At 38.2% G+C, this 21,180-nt stretch overlaps 1 protein-coding gene across 2 annotated transcripts in view; it reads left to right on the top strand.

Moving 5' to 3' along the window:
* Positions 1-21,180, top strand: part of SLC2A13 (solute carrier family 2 member 13) — a 170,836-nt gene that overhangs the window by 60,597 nt on the left and 89,059 nt on the right. For both annotated transcript variants that reach the window (XM_052789428.1, XM_052789427.1), the window contains exon 4: positions 16,725-16,833. In XM_052789428.1, the coding sequence (XP_052645388.1) occupies positions 16,725-16,833 (109 nt within the window). The remainder of the gene's footprint in view (positions 1-16,724; positions 16,834-21,180) is intronic.

The raw sequence follows: 21,180 nt of genomic DNA, 5'->3' as shown, positions 1-21,180 counted from the left end.
AAGAATGTAATTTTTAGTCGGCTGCTATCAATTGAGCTTATAATTATCTAAAGCCGATACAAAATCCCCTTTCCTGTGGTGTTTCTAAGCAACTGGCACCAACCTGGGGAGGGAATTGTGAGATGCGCAGGAGCTGAGACCTCACCGACTGCTGTGAAATGGCCAGCAGTGTCTGCAGGGCGAGGCTGGGAAGGAGGAGGTGAGCTGGGATGCTGCAGGTGACTGCGAGAATGGGACACCTGCCTTGAGACTTGCATTCAGATAGTCAGAAGGTATGTGCACGTCAGTCCAAAGAAAAGCTAGTGTTGTCATTGAACAGCAGAAAGTGAAGAAATTTGTATTTGATGTGAAGGCTTGTATTGAAACTATTAAATTTAAAATGCACTTAAATAGTGGCCTTCTCTGAAGCTGGAAGTATGGAGACACATTGCAGTAACATTGATAAGTTAATCTCTTCAGTGTTCACATTGCCATTGGCTTAATAACAATAATGTGTACCTAAATTTGTTCTGAAAGCAAGTTCCTGATGGACAAGGTTTGGTTTTTATTTGAATTGAAAGCATACTTTTAGTTTCCAACAACTTTCAGTAGCAACATGGTACACACTTCTTTAAACGGATTTTAAAAATTAAAAGCCAACTTATTCAACCTTTCCCTACCTCTTTTGATGAATCTATTCTAAAATTGGAAATTCTTTCTCACTTGTTGTGTGTTGGTTGTCCCTGAAAATCCAGAATGCAAGAAGAGGGCATAGAACATAACCAGCTCTCAGAACTTGCCTTTATTTTTCCCCTGCTCCCACTCCAACCACCGTGTTTTTTATCATTATTTACTAAGCTTGTCTAGTAAAAAGATGTACATCCCTACTGGAGGGAATAGGACCTTACAATTCTGTTGAGAAAAAAATTTATTCTGCAGAAAAAAAATATCTTCTGTTTCTTGTCAAAAGCTATCAACAAGAGCGGTAAAGGACCTGAGGTGACTCAGTTTTTAGGCTGAACTTGAAAAACTAGTAATGAGGCGGGGGGGGCGGGGCGAAAGACAGGAAAAAGAATAAGACTCAAACCTATAGGGAGCTGCCACATGGTTAAATACATTGTGCTACTGTTACAAAATACTGAATTAATTTTGTCCTATATTTCTTCTAAATTAATTTTAAATAAAACCTGATAGTTCACAGGAGCAGCTTATATTGCTTTTTTCCTAGCATGGTTTTATGCAGAACCATTCCAGTTGCTGTCAGCTACTAAAAGATACATTGACTATATCTGCCTCAGCATTTTGCCTCCAAACAGCAGCGTAGCTCTGTGGTGAGTCTCTTCGCATCTCCTGTCATCACCCTCATGTACTCTTTGGTCAGATTGCAAAGTGGTGTTAGTGCCCATGGGGTAACTTCCTTCAGGGGTAATTAAACAGAGGTCTGCTCCAGGGATGCATTCAGTGTGCTCAGACTTTTTTGGAGATGTGAAGGTTCAAATCAATGATAGAGTCTCAGGGCAGGTTCTAACAGCCCATGTGTGGCAATGTCCTGCCTAGGGGACCAGGCTAAATCTAGTCTGACATAAAACCTACAAATCACGTGTTGTGTATGTCTAGGGACCTCCGCTTCAAACTACTTAGACCTGGTGATCCCTGCCTACTGCACTGCCTTACTTGCCGAGATGCACATGGTTGTACTGCTTCCTAAACTGCGTATTGCCCAGAGGAATTAATTTTCTTCACAAATGAGTGAGCTTCTGTGTTAAAATACATTGTGTAACTTAATGTACAGGCATACTGTTAAATGTAAAGATAATTGGGTGGGGGGGCTTATGTGTATCCTCCCAGTCAAAGTTAGCACTTCTCCAAGGAGGGGAGGACTTCGTAGTATTTTCTGTCCTTAAGGAAACTACTTTTCTTTGTGGTGGAATTGATCTCAAAGTTACCATGCTATGGCCAAACTTTTCTTGTAGCTTGTACTTAGTGTATTATACTAAGTATGAATTTACAGTTGAGTAATTTTTGGTAATGCAAATGATTCGTTTGTGTTTTAGTGTGTCAGGTGCGGAGATCAAGTCAGATGGCTGTTGTGTCTCAGCGTTACTCTGCAAGTTTTACTATATTTGATCTTGAACATCCACCATTCCCGTTAGGTACTTGAATGACAATTCCTGCATGCATTCGTAGGCTGGTAATTATCTTTGGCAAAACACTTGCAGAAATCAGTTTATGACTGCAGGCATACTTTGCTTTTTCCTTCTCTATCAGTGTTTCTATGAAAAATTATCATCGTCTAGCATATGTTACCCTAGTGCTGTCCAAAATGGAAAACTTCCTCTGTTTGTCTGGTTGCCTAAAGTCAGTCTGAGAGTGTGAACTCATCAAAGGTGGTGTCATTTCTATGTTGTAAACTTGATTTTATATCTGCCTTTTTTTTCCCCATGTGCTGTAGTTAGGCAAGTCATTCTTACCTCCACTCTCCACCTTCTCCCGTGCTTGTCTGCTGGTGTCTTCATTGTAGCTGTGTAGGTGCAGAATGCATATAGGTGTATATAGGTGGAGAATGTATAAAGATGTGTATAGATGGAGAATGGAACTGAATTAGCTTCTCAGATTAGCTTCGCAGCCTGCATGATCAGCAGTAGCAATTTCTCTCAGTGACTAAGTAGCAGCTCAGAGAAAGCCAGCAAATACAAGGTCAGTGAATGGAGCTATTTGGAAATCCACCCTGAAATGTCGGTGGCCTAAGCACTGCAGCTTTCTTCCAGCTTTGCTCTCCCTCTGTTTTTGTTTACAAGTTTCCCCCGGACTTCCTGCCCAAGAATTTTTCCTTTCAGCCTGCTTAATAGGTTGGTGACAGGTGGCAGAAGGCACAGTTGGGCAATGATGCTCTTACTGAGAAACATGAAAATATTTTCCTGGTATCCATATAAAGATGCGGATGCTTCTTATATCTGACACTGAAAATTAACTTTCATTGTTTCCTGACTCAATCCAGTGCCAACCAGACTGCTGTAACTCATGATGGTATGAAGCAGTTTTGATGATGCCTTCAAGTTCATCAGTCTCTGCAGCCTGACAAATTCTAAATGCAGTAATTGCCCCCCCCTCTTTTTTTGGGTAAACCGGAGGTAGGAATTGATACTATTTCTGTTTTTTAGTGCTTATCCTTGAAACATCTATTTTTCATAACAACTTGTTTTGCCTCTGGAAAGTAGTTAAACATCCTGGAAGAGTAGCTCGTGTGCATTAGAGAGGACCTGCATGTCTGGGTAAAATTCTGCCCCTTCTCTGTGCCACAGCCAATCTTTCTGGCTGATCATGGGAGGGAAATCTGCAGTTTGCCCTGAAGCCAGGAAGGTTACCTGAAATTCCAGCTATGCTAGTGATATTTTTTGCCCTCAAATCTAGGAAAACCAGGAGCTCCTGGGGAAACTGAAATGCTATTCAGTAACCACTAGTTGCTGAGTACGTACTTCCACTGGGACGTTGTCAATTGCTATGTGAAGTTTGTCTTGCATCATGTTTGACTTTAGGTAGTACACATGTGCTTCTGAAGCCCTAGGTAAGAATTCATGTTGGTCCTAAAAACAGCTTCTTCCCTTAATGCAGTTTAGGCTCTTACTGCCTTTAAGAAAGGAATTTAAGTAATTTTTCTGAAATTGTGTTACAATTGAGAATGCCTGCTGCGTTTATGAAAGTCATAATGTTAAAGTTGAAACCTTAAAAATGTCAACAAGGTGGTAATGCAGATAGTTTTTCCCCAGTATTGTTTCTTAACTCCAGCAGAGTTGGCCTGGAACCTGAGCAGACCAAAAATATTTAAATAGCTTGTTCTAACAGCATCTTCCATGTGTAACTATTAGTCTAATGTGAGTTTTCTTGTATATGTTACATGTATATTTACTGATTTTGCTCTATGTGCCCTGGTGCTGCCATAGTTGCTGATTCTGTTTCTGTCATTGCTCTTTTGTCTCCCTGCAAAAATGAGCGTTAGCAACTGAAATTAGGAAGAAGCTGAATGTAACTTGTTCCCGTGTAGCATCTTTAGGGACAGCTGGGATGATCTGAAAGCAGGTTGCTGGCACAGATATATAGACCCAGGGACATAGCTTCAGGGAGTTAGTAGTGCCTACAAAACGCAAAGAATCTTAAGTTTGTTTTTAGTAGATGGTTATGTTGATTCTGTTAAAATAGTGATTTTCTGTTATAGTCTGTAAGGTGTAGGTAGACCAACTCAAAGGAAAGGACTGTTTTGGTGCCAATCCAGTTTTTACTTGTTTTTTATTTAGTCTTCATTTAGTGACTAGGGCATGTTCCCTAGTGTTCTTCAGTGTTGCAGGGCAGTTTGAGTTTCACAGTGGTTTTTGCCCTTGTTCAGAGCTGAAAACCAAAGTACCTGTGCACAGGCTAGGCTGAGCCCTGAGTTGGGAGCTTCCATTCCTTAATATACTATGTACGTGAATCAAAACTGTGTCTGTCCTAGATGATCTTCCAGTAAACAAACAGTTGTGCCCTGTACCAAAGCCCAGTGTTTGATGTGGCCTTGGGGGTCTGCAGCAGCACAGCTATTGCCTGCAGGCAGGACCTCTGCACTAAGCCCTGTGGTACCTAGCAGGTGACAGTGGTGGGAAGGGGTGAGGGAAGCCGTGCCTGCTTCCATTGGAAGTACAGCCTCGAGAATGCAGTTGTAGGATGGACTCTGCTGGTTTGGCAGTGCTGTCCTTGTACCAGAATAATGGGGGAAAAATCAATCCTTGCCAAACAAAGCAAGTTCAAACAACCCCTGATCCCAAACCTCGCTGGATTTTTGGTAGCATCTCTCCACAAGGGCCTCCTGCCAGCAGAGCAGTGTCTGTCTGAAATTGCATCTCCTCACATCCTGGCGGACAGCAATGTGCCGGGGCAAGTCTGTGCTGTGAATGTTACTTAAAACCTCCCCTTAATCTTTTGGTGTGCAGGTGCTTTCTTAGTGCTTTGTTCCCCTCTAGGAAAAATTAGATGTTATTCCGTGATAAACTGTGTTTCTTTTCACATGATAATGTATCATGGTCTGTGTGGACAGCCAACATTGTGGTCCTGAAGCAGATCACCTTTGTGAGTAAAGCAGATGTGTGCACTCTTCCTTTAAAGTGGGATTTTTTGAGTACAAACGGACCTGTCCTTGCCCAGGGTGTATTTGAGGATCAGTTGATCTTTGTATATCTTCCAGAAGTGTGTGACAGTGTGACTCCTTGATAGTTACATCAAAAAGTATGTAAAATTTTTTGAAATATTGCAGTTTTCTTGTGAGCCTCATGTGTGTTCTCACTGGCTTGCAGGCCAAAGCTTGCTGTGCTTCTTCTCATTACCACGTTGAAACTTGTTTGCTGTTACTCTTAACACTGAAGAAATCTTGATGCTCCTTTTTTATTCTGAGAGAATAATTCTCTTGCAATATATTTAGAAGTGGTATTTTAACATTATTGTTAGTATCTATTGCCAAAGAAAGAAATGCCTGTCTGTTGACATTGAAATGGCAGATCACAACAGGTGTCTGAGAAATGACTGGTCACTTAAATGCTTTGAATATGGTTGAACGTGGTGATGGAGTGGAAATGTGCCCCTTCAAAATGGCAGCTCTGGTGGGGCTTGGTTCCACTCTTAATGGTTCCATTTTCCTTGTGTTATTTGGGCCGCCTTATTTAATTAGGACCAGCTGTAAGCTGCTGCGCAAGAAACACAGGTTAAAAACGTGATGTCTGTCCAAAATTTAAAAATTTCTGTTTGAAATTTTAAAACAGATGAGTTCAGTAGGGGAGCACAAGAGGGAGACTGAGATGCATTGTAAATACTAGTTTTTATATATATACACCCAGGTTAGTGCTTTCTGAACAATGTCTATCATTTTGATATTGTCCTTTCTTTTAGATGGTGTGTTAACTTGATGAGACTATAAAATCAGCATAAAAATCCAATTGAAATTCATGAGGAAATCTTTGGGAATTTCTGTATCTTTTTGAAAAATGGGCCTCAGGTCTCTAAATAATTTAATACAATCTTTATGATCTTCCTTTCTATCCACTAGATCTGTGAGGTTGCACAGAAGCAATGAAAAGATTCTTGTCCTGCATGATTCTATCTTGTAGTGCATACTTAACTGGGGGAAAAGAGATCAAGCATTATCTTACACTCTACTGGATTTTCAACAGCTTTTTAAAGAATTGCCTTCTAAATTATTTTATATTTATAAAGAAACTGCTAATAAACATTGCATTTAGGCAATGCTATTCTGTCTTCATTATACTAAAAATGATCAGAAGGATTTCCACTCCATGTAAGGAAAGCAGCTTGCAGATTAGATATATTCCATAGTACATGAGAGACCTTGAACTGTTCATTATGGAGTATTAATTCTATTTTCCCTAAAACCAGCATCATGATGCAGGAAGATGCCTTTTGCTTGCTGTTTTGTGCAGCATTATAGTGTGTTGGTTTGTTTTTGTTTTTTTTTTAAATTCCATTTTGTCTAGGAGCCTTTGTTCACCAAGTTAGTCATAGCTGATGATAAGGGACATCTGTGTGTCAAGTTTGGAAATTACTTTTAAAAAATGATTTAATGAAAGCAAGGTCCGCAGTATGTTCTCCTATTAACAGGCAAAAAATATTTCAGCTTTACAAACAATTGTACATAGATCCAGTTACTTACTGTCAGTCTCACTGACACTAGCAAAAATTACTCTTTAGGAACTCGAGAAGTTATGCAGAGGCAGTCTCTGTCTAATTCCTGGAAACCAGTAAGACTTTACTTCATGGTGAAGATACATTAAAAACAGTCTGTGCATCTTGCTGGAGGAGTTTTGTTGCTAACACTGACAGCATTATAAAATGAATCAAAAGAGGTTACTAATCTGATTCTCCATAGGCTTTCTTCTTTGTGCAAATAGACGTAAACTGCTTCCATGCTGGTTTTGTGTTGATGCTAATGATTATATCTGATGCAAAATTGTGAAGAATCATACTTTATAGTGAAGTACTTCATGTCTGAAACTCCAGAGTGGCTGGAACATACAAATTCACATAGGCTGTATGTGAATCCTCCAGAAATTGGAAGATTTGAAAACTGTTATGAATATCAGCTTTTCATAATCTTCAGTTCTTGTGATAAAAACACTTCTTAGGATCATAGCCCAAGATATTATTATTTGTTCTCCGCATAGCCCAAGAGATTATTATCTGTTCTCTGCATTTTTATATTGTAAATCATTACTAGTTCAGCCAGTGATAATGCTTAAGCAGGTAGTTGATTTGGAATTACTGCTACAGCAAGATATAATCTGCAGTAGCAAAAATTTGGCCCTTTGTCCCTGTCTTCTGGACCACAGACAAGAACCATACATCCACTGCACTGTGGATTTTTCACGCTTTGGTAAAAATGGCCATGCTGTGTCAGACAAAGGCTATCTCACCACCGTTTCTGTCTTGATAGTGGCCAACGGATGGTGAATTATAACTATGTTTTGATTTTGCATCTGACATTTTATACAGGCCTTTTTCTGTCTTATTTTGAAACAACCATGTTCTCTACTCACCTTCATTGTGCCACTTTTGATTTTATGAAACTTTTGTAATACTCCCAACTCCTAATCTTTTTTTCCTGCAGCTTGAAGGAGAGTGTACTTGATTTGTTGCTTTCATCTGTAGCTAAAGCAGAGGCCTATTATGCTAATAAAGGCAGAATCACCCTAAAGAGGCTGTTAATATTAGCTTGTTGTGAATCCAGACATAAGTACACTAATATGGTATAATTGTATGTGCATTTTTGTACCCAGGGGCCCAGTAAAAATAGTATTACTACTGCTGCATGTTGGAACCCTTCCATTAATTTGATTGTTCTTTTTGCCTTTTTTTCAGTCTTTCCCCTTTTCTACCATATTCCTTTTTTTGAGATGAGGGTGAGAAAGCAAAGGGGACCAGAACTGCACACAGCTCTTAAGAATCATAGAATGGTTTGGGTTGGAAGGGACCTTAAAGATCATCTAGTTCCAACCCCTCTGCCATGGGCAGGGACACCTTCCACTAGACCAGGTTGCTCAAAGCCCCATCCAACCTGGCCTTGAACACTTCCAGGGAGGGGGCATCCACAACCTCTCTGGGCAACCTGTTCCAGTGCCTCACCACCCTCATAGTAAAGAATGTCTTCCTTATATCCAGTCTAATCTACTCTATTTTAGTTTAAAGCCATTACCTCTTGTCCTATCGCTACAGACCCTGGTAAAAAGTCTCTCCCCATGTATCTTATAAGCTCCCTTTATATATTGAAAGGCTGAAATAAGCTCTCCCTTATTGTTATGTCATATTTCATACCAGTTATGGGAGTTGTCAACTGAGTATTTTACGCTTGCTGATTTCAATATTGATTTGTATTCTCTGCAGAGGTTATAAATTCAGGGTAAAAGCTGTCAGTCTAGTGTGACTGACAGGTTCTTGATAAATAAAGCCTAGGACTGAAGTTGCAAAAAGGGGTGGAGCTGCTGTTGGCGGTATGGAGATGGCTGAGTTTTACAGGATTTGTATGTAAGGATGCTTTTCAGTCACTGTTCCTTAAGATAACTGCGAAAATAGTACTATTAATACATATTGGAAAGCCAGTAAGGTTTAAATAGAAGTAGAATGAAGTGCACTATCATATAGTGTCATGATAGTCTGCTAATTCCTAATATTCGGTTTCATTTTTTTTTTTTTGACTACCGTGAAGTACCAAATTTACTTTTTCACTATTACTGGTTGTAATAACCAGTACCAGCACAAATCTTAGAGTGATGTGGGTTTCATGTAAGAATCATGTAGATGACCTCTGAAGGTTGTCTAATCCAATCCCTAATCAAAGCAGGACAAGTCAGAGCAGGTTGCTCAGGAACTTTTTCAGTGAAGTTTTGACCATGACCTGTCTGCATATCTCTTTCTATGGTTGACCACTTCCATGGTACAAAATAAACAGACTTCACATCTGGTCCAAATTTTCTGCGTTCCAACTTTTCTGTTGCCTTTTGTCCTACCCCTGCACACCTCTGAGGAGCCTTGTTCTGTCTTCTCTTTGGCCCTCTGCTAGGTAGCTGTAGACAGTAGAGGCTTTTCCCTTTCCCTTCTCTTTTAAAGCTGAACAATCCCAGTTGTTTCAGCATCTCCTCCTATGTCATGTGCTCCAGCCTCGTCCGTCTCGGTGGTTCTCCTCCAGACTCATGCAGCAATGTGGTGTGCTGCTCGAGCTGTGCGTCTTGCAAGTGCTGGGTGGAGGGGAAGAACAGCCTCCTTGACCTGCTGGCAATGCTCCTGCTCCTCCTCCCAGGATATGGTCAGCCTTCTCTGCTGAAAAACATGCTGTTGTTGAGTGGTAATGGTTGTCTTAGAGCCCTTTGTGTTTCTGATAGAAGATGATTAATACTAAAATGTAGAAAATTAGCTAGTACTTTTAGATAAGGTACGATCTTATGCTGCAGTTCAGTGAAGTGCTTAAATATTTATCTGTCCTGTCTTCAGTGGAACTCAACTTTGTGCTCAAGTTTAAATGCTTCAGTTTAAAAAATATAAAAATGTTGAAGCAGTTTCTTAAGACTTTATATTTTTGGCTTCGAACTGGTCTACTGTGCTGTCTGTCATCTATACTTCCATTGATGGTGCCATCTTGTTGTTAGGAAGCCAAAGTTAAAGTACTTTGACTTTAACCTACAGTGACTTTTTGATTTTGCTCCTCTCTGGTAGTTTTGGAACCCAATTGAGCTGTGCTAAAATGATACTGATTTCGAAACAGGTTTTTAAAATCTGTTTAAATGTGGACCTCATCTCTAATTTAACTTTTTTCCTTACTTTTATTTTTAATGAAGCTTTTACGCTAATGGCATCTGAATTTTAAAAAGTGAGAGGAATTTTTTAGGCCCCCTAAATAAATTGTTTTTTAAAAAGCTTTTAAGGAGGTGTTCTAAACTAGATGTACTATTAATAAAGTAAAAAAAAAAAAAATGAACATGCAACAGATTGTATCCTTAAGTTCCCATGGAGACTTTCACAGACCTCCAGGCTCCTTTCTCAGTTCTATTAAATTTCCCTTTTTTCCCCTTCGCTCCTGGGAATGTGTCCCTGTGTCTCATTCTTTTGGAGTGCAAGGAGTAGAAATCTATTATCACTGTTAAACTACTGGCTTAGGGCAGGAACAGGGATATTTCATTTGGAAACAAGGGCTGGAGGGGGAGAAAATAATATCACTAAAGTAACATTTTTACCAGAAAAAAATTGAAAAAAATGTAAGGCTTGAAGTGTGTTCCCCAGGAAATAAAATACAATATCTGTACGGCTGTTAATAAACAGCTGGGAAGATCAGCTTGAGAGTAGGTTACTGGCTAGGTTGGGGGGAACTCTGAGTCATCAGCTTTTTTGGTGCTTTTTTAATTGAAAAACAACAGCAACAACACCAACACACATAGACACACAAAAAGGCACTCTTGAAACTGCCCTGATTGCAATTTTCTTTTGTCTTTCCTCAACTTAAAATGAAAGAATAAAAGCTTTCTAATTCCAGATTGCTAAATGCTCTGCACTTCATTACTTGATGTGAGTGGAGTGGGAAGCTCTTCAGGCTGTTACAACACTTGGCTTATTTTGGTTGTGCCTGTGTAATGCTAGCTACATCATCTTATCTTTCCTCATCTGTTTTCTCAAGCTTTAAGTGAGGCTGGCATTACTGTTTCCTAAGTAAAGTGGTTGTAGAATAGACCACGAAAAGAAATGTTTGTTTGCTAAAACCACATTGCAGGCTGCAAGTATGCACAAGTCTGCCCTAATACCTATTGCTTTATTTCTAAGGTGCTTGCCACAGCTACAAGGAAAGCACAATGTGATCCTTGCTTTTCTCTGTCCTTACCCGTTTTCCTATCAAAGAAACAGGTAAACCTCCCCCTCCTTCATTCCTCCACTCCACAGGTCTGACAGTACCACATTGGGGTCCGTCTTCTACCCGCGTGGACTCTTGTCGGTCATTGTGGCTGCTTCTTTCAGCTCCCGCTGGCATCATGTAAACAGCCACTCTTCTCTGTTATCTGTTTTGTCATGGTTTCTCCAATTTTAAAGGACTTCACTACAAGTAGTTTGTTTTCTATTAAGGACATGTCATACAGAGCCAAAATGTACTCCTTTTTTTGCTTCCCTACTGCCACTGCTTCTTGTCCTATTCAAAGGTATTCTTAACTGCTGGTGCCTTTGTGCAAGTACTCAGTCATATAGATTTTCCATCGCCAAAGCTTTATATCAAAGAATGTGGTATCAAGGGAAAGATTTTTTTTTCCTTTTACAGATAAAAGACAATTGCTTTGTTTTCAGGATTCCCAAAAGACCAACTCGCTGTCAAAACAAAAAAAATCTTTATTCTTAGTTTCTGTTCTCAGTGTGTGGATTAAAAAGATCATTTAGAGGGACCGTTTATTTGAAATCTAGGTTTCCTGAGCAAACAAAAAAACCCTTTCAGTTCATCTAGGCATGGAAAAGGTCTTTGCACTAACCAGTTCTCTAGAACCAAAGTGGTTACATCTAATTAGCTTTTATTTGCTTTTAGAGCAGGCTGTCTTTTTATACCACTGCATGTATTTGCTGTGGAAAACTGAAGAGTACTAAGACTCAGTTATTAGGCAAACTGACAGTCTTTTCTCATTCTTGGCTGATGGGGGCCTATGCCATTAAAAAAAAAAAAAAAAAAAAAAGACTCAAGCAAGCAACCTTTTGAGCTTTCTCAAAGGATTAGAGAACTATATGAGGTAGGAAGTTTCCTCTAGTGCTGGGAGTGGTTCCTCTAATGTTACTGGAAACATTGTGAGACAGTGGGGAAGAGCTTGGTACTTAAATAAAATTGTTTTGTATCTTCTCAGGATAAATCATGCAGTTTTGATCTTAAAGCTACTTCTATTTTCTTGTGATTTGGTAAATTTTACAGAAAGGAAAAATGAATGAAGTTGATACTTTCAGAAAATAATCATGTAATAGGCCAGGAGAGGGAAACGGTGTTTGCTTTAGTATATCATTCATATGCAGAAAGTAATAGCTAGCTCTATGTGCTTTAGAGGAGGAGTCTTAGGTGGAGGAATGTTCTGCAGATGATGCAGACAAAGCTGGGTTAGAAGCTGTCATTTTGTAAGGAAAGACAAAATAGAGAAATGGTTCCCATGTCTGTCTTCGGTTATCCAGATCACCAGCACGAAGTTTCTTTTTTTTGTCCCATTTCTAACTGTAGACCAGTTCTTTGAAGATTTATCTAGATGGAAGAGAGGGTATTGACTGGCATTAGGACAAGAGCAGGCCTGAGAAACTAATATGAAGGTTGAGTTTAGTTGATGCTAAACTGATGAGTGACTGTTTTGTTGCTTAGCTAAGCCTGCCTTTTTGGAAACAATCCTCTACAGCAAGAACACAAAATGCTGGCAGGAGCCCTACATGGTTTTAGGCTGTTGCTACAAGCTGTTACCTAGATTAGCTGGCAAAAGAATGTTTGATCCTGCAAATTACTTTGGCAGAGCCCAGTCTCTAACCGTAGTTTTCTGGCTGTGAAATTTCACCAGGTATTGTACTAATAATTTGAGGGATGGGGGATCGCAAGGTTTCCAGGCATCAGATGTCTGCCTGCATTTGCTGGGGGATTTTTAGGTTGGCTTTTATGTCTACCTACAATATTTTTATTTCCCTGGAAGTGTATGCAGTACATTTTCAGAAGGAGATGCTGACATATCATCGATACCCATTCTTCTGCTTTTTAGCTTTCATTATTTAAACGCCTTTTAAGAACTAGGGTTTGTTTGATTTGTTGTTTCTGAAAAGTATCTATTTCTTTTAGTTGGCAGTGGCTCGCACCCAAGCTCCAATGATCACCATACAATCCATTTCACCTACAAAGGAAAATCAAAATCCCTTACCAGGTGACTCACAATTTCTAAACCTAACTTACTTGTGGGTTATGCCTAGTAACAAGAAAAACAGCTAAAATACAGGAAGCTGGCATTAAAAGTTTCAGATAACCATTCATAAACTGTAACGTTCGGAAAGCATCACTCGCTTTCCAGAAGTAATGATTTGACAAGAACAGCTCGTTCCCTCCTGTTTAGCTCAGCGTAAGCTAATAAGGTTTTTTGGATGTGAAGCCAAACTTCCAAATCCTATTTTTGTCTTTTGCTTATAAGATGAATGTCTAGTTAGGTAGACAGTTTAGACCAGGCTAAGAAAAAGCTAGTGAGACCACAGCAATCCACTTCATGTGTCACCACTTCATGTAATGTCACCTTCTACAACAGCAGCATCCTTATTTTTCCATTGCTCTTTATCTGTTGCAGCCATTTTGCACTCTCACTAGAGCAAGCTTCAGCTGCCATTTACTGTAGCATATTTTGAACCCTTGTAAACATATGCATTAAGGAAATTTACTTAATTTACTTTAATAAAGTAATTATCTGAAACCACAGCACAAAAAGTCTAACCAAATCTAGTGTCTTTAAATTAATCATGACATTAGGAGGTCTCATCCTTTTGACTTCATTTTTATTCATAGATTAGAAGAAGGAAAACAAACATATCGGTGGTTTCTCAAGTTCAAATGAAGTGGTTCAAAAGCAGGAATGTTTCTAAATCTTCTAGCTGAAGAGAAAGCAGCAGCAATTAAGGCAGAAGTACCATAAACAAAAATTATTGCCTTTTGGAGACAAATACCTATTTTTTCCATTGTAAAAATTGCCAAATATTTCTTTTTTTTTTTGTGATGTATCTTTTGCATCATCTGTTTCCCTCTAGCTCTGTGATTAAATTGCTCCATTTTTTAAAGATTTAATGATTGTATTGTTTTTGTGCTATTTGAATCTATTGTAATAACTAACAGCAGATTTAGTGGTTATCAGAAACTCCTGAATTACAATTTCAGTTTTCAGAAGACTTATTTTCAGAAGACAAATGTATTTAAATCTGAAAACTTTTGTTACTAATTTTTTAGTTTAGACTCATTCTCTATTGTTAACAACCATGTTTTGCCTAGAGTTTTTTATTTTTAAGAAGGTTGTAATGTATGAACTCAACAGAAGATGAATGGCAGAATTGATAATAGGAAAATGCAAAAATAGTTAGTTTTAGGGCTACATAATTTTAATAAAAAGTGTCACACATTTTCTGTTTTAAAAACAGACACCTCGCAGTCAAAGTCCTTTGAGTTTTTTAGTGGAGTTTGTAAAGCTCCTTTAATATAGAGATTAACGATTTCTTTTATTTCTTTCATTCCTTTTATTGGTTTGTAAACCTGAAGGCTGTGAATTTTATGAAAGAAAATCCTTTAATTTTCTGTATGCCTATTGATATGTGTGACTGCCATGGTACAGATTTGGAGTGAAACTTTTAAACCTGACGTGAACCAGTATGATGATTTTTAGCATCATTTTTCTGATACAATTAATCAGAAGTCTGAAAAATTCCAAGTACTTACTGCATTTAGCTGACTGGATGCACCACAATGCTAAAGTCTAAAGTTCTAATGTAAAGGCCTAAGCTTTGCTACATGGTCTTAAAATTTCTGCACGGCCTCACTTCAGGCGTACAAACTGATTTGTGTGATGAAGTTTTGTTGAGAGTTCCTGAGTCCCTCTGAGTTGCAAGCCATTGTCTGAGGACAGCTGCTTTAATTTCTAGCTATTCATTTTAATGCCTTCTTTCCAATTGTTTTGTACAATGCTGTATTGTGAATAGAGTGTTATATAACTTTCATCAAATAGGCGAGTGGATGAGGAATTGTTAAAAACCTTGCATCAGTTCCTTAGGACATTTCTGGTTCATTTCCTAACAGCCCCTGCTGTAGAGTTCCAGCTTATTTGATGAGCATAGTCATTGATGGTGGACTTCAAGGTGGTGGACTGTAGGGTCCTTTGAAGATATAAGATGGATTTTGAGCTCCATTAAGGACTTTATAGGAAGTTTATGAAGAACGGAAGATCTCTCATAGGCATTCAGCAGCCTGGGTTCATGATGGATGCTGCATGACAGTTGTCAGATAAATGTTTTTAAGCCCAAAGCCTCCATGCTCAGGTGTGATGCTGAGTATGAAAACCTGTTGGTGAATTAAGGTTCATAGTTACATTTGTTAGTGAATCTTTTTTCTTTGTGGAGCTTGGAGTCAAGGAGAAATCCAAGAGTATGTCTGAGTTCCAAATTGCTCCTAGCTAGCAGCGAGTGCTGGTTTTGTTGTTTTTCCACTGAGGAAACGCCACTTTGACTACTGAACCCTTTGATATACCCAGTGATGTCATGTGTCTTGCTTGAGAATATCTTACCAGATATATAGATTGGTCTATTTATCCATCAGTTGATTTTACTCAAGAGACATTTTGAAGGTAGAGATGTGGCTATATGGCAGGGCAGGTGGGACTGTGTACTGTCTGAATGTTAATGTTACTTGGAAACCAGCTGAAAAATTTGTCAGATTGCATTCTGCTGTTAATAACAAAGAAGCAAAGTTAAGTGATGATACAATTGAGATGTGAATTAGAAACACCATAATTTTTAAATGAAAATAAGTTTTTCTTAGGCAGGTCTGATTATCTTCCAATGAAGAAAATGTTATCTAAACTCCCTTCTTGAGTTCCACTCTTGAAACTGTTCACAGATTGCCAGCTTTCTGAAGTTGAAACTCTTTGCATGTAAAGTATTCTTAACTAAGAGACCCATATAGGTTTTTATACTGAATCAATACATTTAATATTTTCTATATTTTCAGGAAAGACTTTGAAAATGTAAAAACATAGCTCCTCTTCACCACTTTTTTTTTTTTTCTTTTTTTTTCTTTTTTTTTTTTAAATGGCAGCTGTTTGGACTTACGCATATTCTGGTCTATATTACGTGTTCTGAGTGGGTATTCCAGATGTGGAAAGATGTATAAAACATAGAATTTTTCACCAGACTATGTTCTGCCCTAAACACCACTCTGGGCAGAAAGAAATTCAAGTGAATAATGGAGTCAAGTATTTTAAATTTTTGCCTGACATCATACAGCTTTCTGTATTACTTTTTTTTTTATAGGATACTTTGAAAATTTAAAGTTAACAGAGAAGAAAACTTTCTCTGTTTGCCAGAAATTTTTAGTTTTGTCTTCATTGACAAACTGTTTTCTACTTTTTGAATGCAGCCTCATACCATTGCTACCAAAGGTATGGAAAAAATTTAATTTACGCTCCCTCTGCTGGCCTTACAGCTGTGCAAAATAGATCTATCCCATACCTTCAAAGTACCCACACTTGCAACTGGTTTGTGGAAATTGGGTCTTTGGGGGACTAGGGAGAACACTTTGCATGATCCAGATCTGAGCACTGAGTAATGGCATTTCTGAAATAACCTCTCAATAACAGTGGGAGCTTTTAGAAAGGAAACAACAGTGATATTTTGTGATAACTTTGAGTACATTCAGTTGCAGCAGATGTGCAATCTTTTAGTATGATATGGGAGACCTGTACATTTGCCACCAGTAGTATACACTGTGTACATAAATTGTTTCCTTTTTTGCCTGGGCTTCCTGAAAATCATCTTTGTACTACAGTGCAGAAAAGCAGAACTGAAATGATCAAGTTGTTCAAAAATAAAATAATCCAAGTCTGTTTGAAACTAAGGTGCAAAGCCTGTTATGCCTGGGAACGTTGTCTTGATAGCGATCACTTAAGAACTATTACGTATTCTTTTGTTGTTGTGTTTTTTTTTTTTTTAAGCTGGACCTGTGATCTGCAGAATGCTAACATATCCTCCAACTCGAAGAGCCTTAATTGTGGGTTGTGGTCTGCAGATGTTTCAACAACTGTCAGGGATTAACACCGTCATGTATGTATTTACTGCTTGCTTCTCTTTATAAAGTGTAAGAAAAAGACAATTAGACCAGTAACAGTTGTAGATGGGCTTCTGGACAAAATCTGAAATGTGAAAAATTGAGTGTGAGAGCTGGAATGCTAGTTTGAAATCCAGATATTGACATATTTGGCGTCTCAGAAAATTGGTACAAGAGGGTGTTAGTATAAGGGCAGACATTTATATAGAGATGGGAATGCAAGCTGTACTCTGGGAGATGCATTATTATATGTTAGGGTTTATAGTCAAAGCTATGTATGTCTAGACAAGAAAGTACACTTACAGTTTGAATTTGTGTGCAAATAGATCAAAATACAGTGAGGGTTGGACTGTTGACCATGTAAACGAGATGGAAAATTACTGTGAAGTGCTAAAGGAAGTAAGGTGCTGAGGGAAGAAGCATTTTGTGTTATTACTTGGTTCTGTTACGTCTATGAAGACTCAGTAAATTTAGAAGTGAATAACAATATATTGGGTTTCCTGATAAGCTGTCAGCTCACAAAAGGAGTAGCTCTTGACAAATGTGCAGTGCACAAGACCTAGTTTAAGATGAAGTTACTGTTAAGCTACCCTACAAGAGTAACCAAAATGAATACGATTTCCATGTTGTTTTAAGAGCAAGTGTAAAATGTATTGCAGTAACATCTTATGGAGAGAACTACACCTAAGGGAGCAAACTTGTTAGGAAATTGTTAAAAGGAACAGCTAAAAGGATAAAGCTTTTAGTGGTATCAAGAGCTACCATATTAAATGTTAGAGTCAATGTCTGCCATCTGTCACAAGGGGGGAAAAAAACCCAAACTCAGTGTTGTTAAACTGCAAAGGAGGGAAATCTGTAATAGGTAAAGAGACACTTTATAAAGTAGGAATTGTAACCAAATGTGGGAAACATTTGGATGCAAAACTGGTAAGTTGTGCATGAAAACCAGAAGACAGGCACAGAAAGAGCTTTGAGAAATTCTTCAGGCATATCAGAAGCAAGAGAACTAATAGTCTCCAGGCCCAGTAAGGATCAAGATGTGAGAACACTAGCAGAAGATAAATCTTTAGCAGCAAATCTTACAAAGACTTTTTTTGCATTTGTGTTAATTATAGAGGGTATATGAAGCTTCCTGCACTGGAGCCTACTTAAGATGTCTCAGATGGTCTCTTTCAAATTCAAGTGTTAGGGGAAGAACTTTTAGAACAAGCTGATTAAAATGAATAATAACAAATTGCCTGGACTAATCAGGGTACACCCAACAGGTCTGGAGTAATTGGAATACATAATCACTGAGTTTGGAAATGCAGCATAATCTGCATGAAGCTTGTCCTGGTTTCGGCTGGGATAGACTTAATCCGGCTGGGGTTAAACCATGACAAGGCTACAGCCCAGAAAGTTTTATTTCTGTCCTTATCAAAATTAAACAAAATTGTCATAGAGTCAAATGAGAAGTTGTGTGTTTATAAACACGAAAAATGAACATGTACATGGAGAATATAAAATAGTAAAGAAGAGCCAACATGATTGTTGTAGACAGATTGTAGCTTGCAAATTGGTTGGTTGTGAGTTCATGGTCATGTTAGAACTATATATCCCGTATGAACTAACCATCCTAATCTGTGACAGCTGCTGCCAAAGTTTCCTGGAGAAACCAGATGGTCACAAAAGTAAAAGAGAAGGCCTCTCAGGTTAATAACCTTCTAACATAGGGGAAAAAAAAGGTTAAGAACGAAAGATCAGTTGTCACAAGCCAAGAATAGACTCCTACGGGGATCTATGTGGAGTTCTTTGCTGCTTTAATAAGTCTGTGAAAGGGGCTAAACAGCAAAATAACAGCTTGTACGCATACACCATTCATGATACTAAGACCCCCAAATCTGTGAACATGAATAGTTGTGAGAAGATAATAGAAGATAACAAATTAATAAAATGGCAAGTGCATTAACTATACAATATTGTACAATAATGCTTGCAGGAGGGAAGTGGCTAAATAACATGCATGGCAGTCTAAATTGTTACTACTCAAAAAAGGGTTCTTGAAGTTGCATTATAGTTCTATACAAAGATCTTGATGACATCCATGACCGATCTGGAATAGTACAAACAATTGCAGATGTCCTTTCTTTTAGTAAGGATAAACCAGGTTATATATGGGGAAAGAGGTACCTGTATTTGAACAGGGTGGTTAGGACTCTGCAGCTTGGAAAAGAAATGAGTTCAAAGAAATACAAGAGGCATATAAAGCTACTAATGTTATGGAGAAAATGGGGAGAGTATGATTATTCATCATTTCTTATAATGCAGTTTTGATGACTCCTAGCTCTTACCCAGCACTAGGTTTAAAATAAACATTTTTTTCATGCAACACATAATTACATAGTGGAACTCATTGCCACAGGATGTTACAGATGCCAAATGTAGAAGTAAGTTTAGAAGATAGTTAGGGAAACTTATATAATAAACATTATTAAACTGTTACTAAACATGATGTGGATGCAACCTCTGGCAAAGGACAGTCATTCTCACATTTTGGTTCTTAATACTTCGGGTTGCCTTATTAGGCTAGAACAAAAAATTGACAGTTCACAAGGTTTATGACACTGGTGGGTTGACTTTGTTTATTTTAAACTTCATATGTTTTAAAATCTCAAACTCCTTTCTGTGTAGGAGGTTTTACAAATAGTTTGGAATTGACCTAATTTGCTTGTGGATGTGTAGGAGGACAGAATTACAACTACAAAACATAGTTGAATCTTAGCTTTAAAATAAGAAAATGCCTATAATAAACACATGAAGGCACTGTTGTTAAAAGACTGGCTTGTAAACCATTTGCAATACCTAGTATTTTTTTTAGTAATCCAGTATAACTGAATTTTTAGTTATCAGGTATGCAAGACAAACATTCTCCTATGAAAGGACACTTTTCAAATAAAAGTAAGCAGCTGTCTATTGATGGTTTGCTTACATAGAAATTGGTGATTGCTTTTTAATGCAGTAATTAAATGGTACCTTAAGGAACTGTCAGATTGTATTAACTCTCTAAGCACTACTTTCCTCTCCATAATGTTCAGTTGTGTCATTCTAGGATTGCTGTTCTGTTGCAGCAGGAAGACAGGCATTGGTTATGGTTGGAGGTTGTAGGATTGTGTGGACTTCCCTTCAGTAGTTTTGCAAACTCGGTTACCAAAAAGAGTCACAAAAAATGTTTTGTCGGTGGGTGTTCACTGTAACTTTGGTGCTGCTGTGAATACTCTTTTCTTGGTATACCCCTTTCTAGGCTGTAGGAGAAGAGGCTGATGACCCCAACTTGCTATTGCCTGGCTTTCCCTGGCAGAGAATTTAGCCTCTGATTGCCTTCTTTCTCCTTACGTATTTCTGTGGGACTCTTTTAGACTGTGACCAGTTAACTTAACATGGCAGCATCCATGATGGGCCCTGATTTGTTAATCTTCTGGCTTGAGGCTTTCCACTATTTCTGATATAAAAAAATTTGTTAAATCTTGTATTTTACTGTAAGGAATTGAGGCCATAGGAGTGAGTTTGTGTGTGTCTGAAAAACTCATTTTAAAAACCCAACATAATCAAATCACAAAGCAGGAAAGTGAAATGAAAAGATAAGGAAGCAAACAGTTGTAGAATGATTTAATACTTCCCCAATTTGTATATGCTTTACTGAGTAACTCTTCTATTTAAGAAAACAAAAGTTTGAATCAAAAAGTATGGGTGTTAAAGGTAGGAAATTATATAGAGGAGTTTTGCAGGTGTCTAAAAATAATCACCGAGTGTACCCAGCAGTAGAAGATATCCTAAAAAGCAGAAAAATACCTACAAGAAGCACATGGAGACAACGACAAAAATCTAGAGCTTCCATGCTTAAGAGTTCAGAAATCTGTTACATATTTTCTGGTTAAAAATTGGGTATCAGTAGCGAAGCCATGAGAGCAACAAAGTCCATGTGTAGTTGGTTTTCTTTTGAGGATGGGGAGAGGAAAACTAGAAGAATTTTGTAAGAATTGTTAAGGACTGTGTTCTGTCCATCTCGTCGTGCAATAAACTGATCTAGTTTTTGCACAGAAATAGTTTCATATTGCATTTGAATCAGTCATGTATGCGCTTAACATCCAGCCATGAGGAACCAGAAACTGTCATCACAAACAGGATGTTATTGAACTGGTGACAACGGCATGTGGAGCAACCTCTGCATTGAGGAGGTGGATCTAAAAGAGAAGCAAAATGTAAAAATAGGCTAAGGAGATTGTGACTCTCACAGGAACAAATTCGAGCATGATAAATTTAGTCAGTAAAAGAATAAAGCTTGGTGACCTGTTGCTTTGATTCTT

Source organism: Harpia harpyja, chromosome 6 (assembly GCF_026419915.1).
Source record: "Harpia harpyja isolate bHarHar1 chromosome 6, bHarHar1 primary haplotype, whole genome shotgun sequence".
NCBI classification, from domain to species: Eukaryota; Metazoa; Chordata; class Aves; order Accipitriformes; family Accipitridae; genus Harpia; species Harpia harpyja.
This window is presented reverse-complemented; position numbering and strand designations above follow the sequence as displayed.